This window comes from Alosa pseudoharengus, unplaced genomic scaffold (genome assembly GCF_046254945.1).
Source record: "Alosa pseudoharengus isolate Yale_2024_CS ecotype anadromous, Long Island Sound unplaced genomic scaffold, YU_APseudo_1.1 YU_APseudo_1.1_scf_5, whole genome shotgun sequence".
NCBI lineage: Eukaryota > Metazoa > Chordata > Actinopteri > Clupeiformes > Clupeidae > Alosa > Alosa pseudoharengus.
Window position 1 is genome coordinate 38,673,636 of NW_027468837.1, and position 6,000 is coordinate 38,679,635.

A 6,000-nucleotide genomic window follows, 5' to 3' on the forward strand; every position below is an offset into this window, starting at 1 on the left:
GTGTGTGTGTGAGTGTGTATGTTTATGCGTGTATGTGTGTGTGTGTGTATTTGGGTGTGTGTGTGTGTGTGTGTGTGTGTGTATGTGTATGTATGTGTGCGTGTGTGTGCGTGTGTGTCTGTGTGTGTGGTGTGTGTGTGTATGTGTATGTGTATGTGTAGGCTCCTTCATTGAGGAAAGGGAGGAACACCCTCCCTAAAATTTCAGAGAAAAATAAAAAATATATAAAGTGAATTACTAATCTGATAAATTACTGTTAATATTACTATTTTTAACACTTTGAATGAACAAAATCGTTCCCCTAGGTCAAAATGCCAACAGCACCCCCTATCGCTATTGAAAATTACTGTATGTAGGAGCTTCCTCCTCAAGCCCCTCATTGAAGTCCATTATAAACGCCTCGGGCCCCAGCGGCTCGTGAATCACGTCGTTTTCAATGGCCAAGGGAGGAAGCTCCTCCGTACAGTAATTTTCAATTGCGATAGGGGGTACTGTTTTTAGCGGCAACGGTTCAAGAACGTTATCTGCAGTCTACGAATCTTATGTTGAACGGAAAGCTTGTTTTTTGCTCGTGAAATAAACAGTACAATGGAATCAGAGGACAATCTCAAATCTTTAATACATTCAAATACACTGTGAATACACTGATGTATGATGAATGTTTATCAAAGCAGGAAGACCAGCTCCAAAAATTCATATTCCAAAACAAGACGGTAAGGCTAGTGTAGGCTACTGAATGCTACATAGTCAGACAAATAGGCTACTAATGGCTAACTGGTAACGTTAGCACAGAAAACAATCAGCCATAGCCTACTGCTGACCTGTCACATACGTGGACAGTTCACTTGGTGATAAAACATTTTTGGATAGTTATGCGTTGTTATAATCATCCAAGTTATGCTTTCATAAATTCCCACTTAGCTATTACAACCTGTCTTTAAATTATAGCGATTTGGCTTTAAAAACAATAGCATGTTACAAATAGCCACATTTAAGGTCTATTTTTAATGGTAAATAGTTACATGGTTTTATAAAACAAGTGTCTATTTTTATTATTATAGACTTTTCTGCCAATATATTACACTGAGCAAAACCTCCAGACTTTCCGTAATTTTTCACATCTGGAAAACAGTATTTCATAACTAGACCTACATATCTTCCCTGACTTCCCAGACCTAAATTTACATTTATTTACATTTACATTTATTAATTTAGCACTATTATCCAAAGTGACTTATATATTTAAATTATATTACAAAGTCCATTGTCCCTGGACGAATTTGGGGTTAAGTGCCTTGCTCAAATGCACAATGGTTGAAGCCAAGAATTGAACCCACAACTTTTCTGGCTGCTGCATGCTTGCCTAGCTCCTTAGGTCAGACCCCCCCCCCCTGCTACATAGTACATACTGCTGCCATAAATGTGTCTGGATAGGCGGCCTACATACTCTATTGTTCACATATGCCACCAACACCATCACAACCTCACATTTGCCACTAACGCCAATCAAGCAGACATTCCTTCCTCCGTTATTTTTTTAACCACCAGCCGCCACTGGTGTGTGTGCCTGTGTATGTATGAGTGCGTGTGTGTGCGTGTGTGTTTGTGTGCGTGTGTGTATGTGTATGCGTGTGTGTGTGTGTGTGTGTGTGTGTGTGTGTGTGTGTGTTTGTGTACGAGGTGTGCTGTCGGTGGGTAAGGCTTCATCCATTAGACAGGTGTCCACTGTCACCAGCCATGAGCTCTGGGATTGTAGGCTTCTACATGGGGAGGCCTATCCAGGGAGTGGGAGGTATGTTTGTGTGTGTGTGTGTGTGTGTGTGTGTGTGTGCGTGTGTATGTGTGTGTGCGTGTGTATGTGTGTGTGTGTGTGTGTGGTGTGTGTGTAGTGTGTGTGTGTGTGTGTGGTGTGTGTGTGTGTGTGTGTGTGTGTGTGTGTGTGTATGTGTGTGTGTGGTGTGTGTGTATGTGTGTGGTGTGTGTGTGTGTTGTATGGTGTGTGTGTGTGTTTGGTGTGTGTGTGTGTGTGTGAGTGTGTGTGGTGTGTGTTGTGTGGTGTGTGTGTGTGTGTGTGTGTTTGATGTGTGTGGTGTGTGTGTGTGTGTGTATGTATGTGTGTGGTGTGTGTGTGTATGTATGTGTTTGGTGTGTGTGTGTGTGTGTGTGTGTGTGTGTGTGTGTGGGTGTGCGTGTGCATAGATGTGTGTATGAGTGAGCACCTGCCAGTACATGAGTGTGTATGAAGGCGGTGGGAAGAGAGGGAGTGTTGGAAGGCTGACTCACTCTCACATCAGGGCCCGTAGAGACTAACACTGGCACTTTCGCTCGCACTGAACAGCTAGTGGAACATGCTTCTCTCCACAGCCCTCTAAGCCATCAACAAGGCTCTACCTCCTCCTCCTCCTCTTCCTCTTCCTCCTCCATGCCAGCGTGCACAAAAGCCAGCTCTGTTTTGCTCCCGGCTCTGTTCCCGCACCATCCAAGTCTCATCTGCTTCAGTCCTATTCATTATCGAGCAGCCTCGACTTGACGCAGTACACCGACGCCGCAACACAGCGCACGACCACAGCGCAGCAACGCAGAGCAGAGCACAACAGAACAGAACAGAGGAGAGGAGAGGAGAGGAGAGGAGAGGAGAGGAGAGGAGAGGAGAGGAGAGCAAAGCAGAGCAGCAGAGCAAAGCGCACACACTGCTGCTCAGGTAACTCTTCTCGACGCTACATGTACGCGCGCTGCCTACCCGAATAGCTTTATCAAGGCCCGAGGAACAGACGCTCTGTTTGTTGACAAATTGAGAACGGCATGCAAATGCGGGAGAAAATAGAGAGAAGACGAGAGGCGTTCCACACAGCAGGGAAACAAATGAATAAGAAACAGGTGAGGGAGAGACGAAAAGAGACAGAATGAGAGAGAGAGAGAGAGAGAGAGAGAGAGCAAAAACCAAGAGACACATCAGCAGCCATCTATCAAATGGGAGTAGTGCGCCAACAAAGCTGCCATCTCTCTCAGGCCCAATTGCTTCTGCTTGAAGATGTAGATGGCGCGCTTTGAACTGCAACTCTCTTGGTTAGCACAATCAGATGCCACTAACGATGCTGCAAGAGGCATGAAATGACAGAGGAGCGAAGAGGGAGGGAGGGAGGGAGGAGGATGTCATAACGCACCCCCCCCCCCTCCACACACACACACATGCACACACACATGCAAACACATGCACACACATGCACACACATGCAAACACACACGCATACATACATACACACGCATACATACACACACACACACGCATACATACATACACACACACACACACTCATACATACACACACACACACACTCATACATACGCATACATACACACACACACATACAGAAGTATAAACACAAACACAAACAGACAGAAACACCTAGATGCGGGTACTCATCTACAGTGGAAGAGTGTGAGTGTGTGAGTGTGAACCCCCCTGATGATAACTGGGTTAACTGTCTGAGGTGCTCAGACACAGGGGAGAGCAGAGAGGTAACTGAAGCAGACAGGAGGAATACGAGTAGGAGTGATATAGACACAGAGATAGGGTGGAGGAGAAGAGAGAGAGAGAGAGAGAGAGAGAGAGAGAGAGAGAGAGAGAGGGATGAAGAAAAGGAGAAATGGGAGTTAGATGGGAGATATGAAAAGGACAAGGAGACATTTAGAAAGGATGGGAGAATGGGAGAGAATGGGAGATGGGGGGAGGTGTAAGTAAGTGAAAAAAGGGGGATGGAGAGAGTGATAAGACAGAAGAAAGAGGCGTAGCAGTGTGTGTGTGAGGGGGGGGGGGGGCGGGGTGAGGGGGGTGACGACCGTATTAAAGGTGAGGGTAATGGTCCACGTAACAGCCCACTTAGACAATCAATGGCACCAAATTAACTTTTAATCCTGCCAATGTAGACTAAGATGACAATGGGATCACACACCTCTTCTGCTTTCATTCAGTGTTACAATGGGTTGGGTTTCGCTCCCATAGGGGCCTTACGTATCAACAACAGATGTGCATGCACATACACACAAGCACACACACACACACATAGAAGAAATGATAAAATTGAGGTTTTATCAGTGGAGGTAGACATTTAAGGACATTAGATCATTTATTTGCCGGTTTAAGAGGTACTGCGGGCGTTGTGTAATGCAGTACAGCGCCACCGATCTGGCCCCTGAATCCCCATGAATAAATGAGCGCTCACCTGGAAGAACACTGCCATGGCAGCTATTACCCGCTTCTCACGAATGGCTGTGTTAAGGCTGTCGAAATCATCTGAGTTATACATGTAGATCTGCATCTGTGAGGAATAAAAAGCAAAAGGAGCGAGAGAGAGAGAGAGAGAGACAGGAGAGAGAAAGAGAGAGAGACAGAGATAGAGAGGGGAGAGAGCGAGAGAGAGGGGAGAGAGAGAAATGGATAAAGTTAGTCATAAATATATATTTATATCCACTAAGTGCAATAAAGAGACAATGGCCATTACAACACCTCAATAAATTTGACGTGTTAACAGCAAAGTAAAACCTAATCATATGGTACACCTGGGCCTACTACATCCTGGTGAGGCCGATTGGCGGCGGGCTTTACACAGTGTACACAGATGAGCAGTGGAGACAGCTGGGGACGAGCGCTCACGGCAGGGCCAGTCCACTGGAGTCCTCCTCCACTGTCCTACATCGGGGATGACGAGATCTTTGGCAAGCGGAGCGGGCCCATATAAAAGCCTACGCTCTCCGCAAGGCTGAGTAGCGTGTCCAAACTGTGACGGAGCGCCTGTCTGTGTGCCTTTCACTCCGGTGTGTGTGTGTGTGTGTGTGTGGATTTGGGGGGGGGGGGGGGGGGGGTAGGGGAAACAACCACAAAAGAAAGTAGAAAAGACTAAAGTGACACAAACATCACAATCGTCTGGCGTGAGTGTGCGGCTTCTGTCTGTGATGTTACGGAGCGGCTTGGATCGGCGAGCGCTAATTTCACAATCATTCCAGCTGCCTCAGAAGTGTGACAGCCTCAGGAGGCGCAGTGAGGCTTTTCAGCTTCTTGACAACATGCTGCTCAGCCAACTGTGTACCCCCATCTACCCCCACCCCCCAACACACACACACACACACACACACTTGCAGCCTCACTCCCCTTACTCTTCCTCCCTCTGCCAGGCAGTTGTCATGGTGACGTACCGAGTGAGTCATCGCAGTTCTACAGACACATTCCATCTGTGGGATTAAGGTGGTGCCCAAACATCCTGAAACCGGTGGAGGTGGGGTGGGGGTGTTTGATGAGGGGTGGATGAGAGGCCTTTAATCAAGGAAGATGGAGTGCTTTGCCCGGGCTAATGTGTTTAAGGTGTGTGTGTGCTGTGTATGTGTGTGTTTAACATCCCACTAAAAGGATGAAATGACACAAGCTAAATCATGATCACCAAAAAGGACAAGTCACAATGAAACAAACAACTCATAGCAAATTCAATGGGCAGACTGTCAAAGTATGTGTGTATGTGTGTAAAGGTGTGTTTCTGCTTGTGTGTGTGTTTTGTGTGTGTGTGTGTGTGTATGTATCTGTATATCCGGGTAGGTTTACGTAGGAAGGCAGGAAGAGAAGCTTTATGAAGATTGGTTGAGCCCTCTCAACAAAACCCTATGAGCATCCCAACACACATAGAGTCTCTTTTCCATTATGGTGAAATAGAAAATACAACCCCCCCCGCCCCCACACACACACCACACACACACACTACACACACACACACACACATACTTCAGAGGTAAAGAACCCTGCATATCTCTGTGCGAGTCTGTTTGCAGAGTGGATCCAAAATGGCCGTAGGGCAACACACATTTTCTACCCCCCCCCCCCCCCCCTTTTCTCTCCTCTCTCATCAGATCACCTCTGTCCCGCCCCCCTCCCCAACACACACACACACACACACACACACCTTCCACAGAGCTGTGATCCTCACACAAAGAGCCGACGCACAGCCTGCCTT

The 6,000-nt window shown here is 47.0% G+C and overlaps 1 protein-coding gene across 3 annotated transcripts in view; it reads right to left on the bottom strand.

Annotated features, from left to right (window-relative positions):
• The window catches only part of ptprga (protein tyrosine phosphatase receptor type Ga), a 235,713-nt gene that overhangs the window by 72,736 nt on the left and 156,977 nt on the right, over positions 1 to 6,000 (bottom strand). For all 3 annotated transcript variants that reach the window (XM_076269267.1, XM_076269266.1, XM_076269268.1), the window contains one exon: positions 4,225 to 4,320. In XM_076269267.1, coding sequence (XP_076125382.1) covers positions 4,225 to 4,320 — 96 coding nt within the window. The remainder of the gene's footprint in view (positions 1 to 4,224; positions 4,321 to 6,000) is intronic.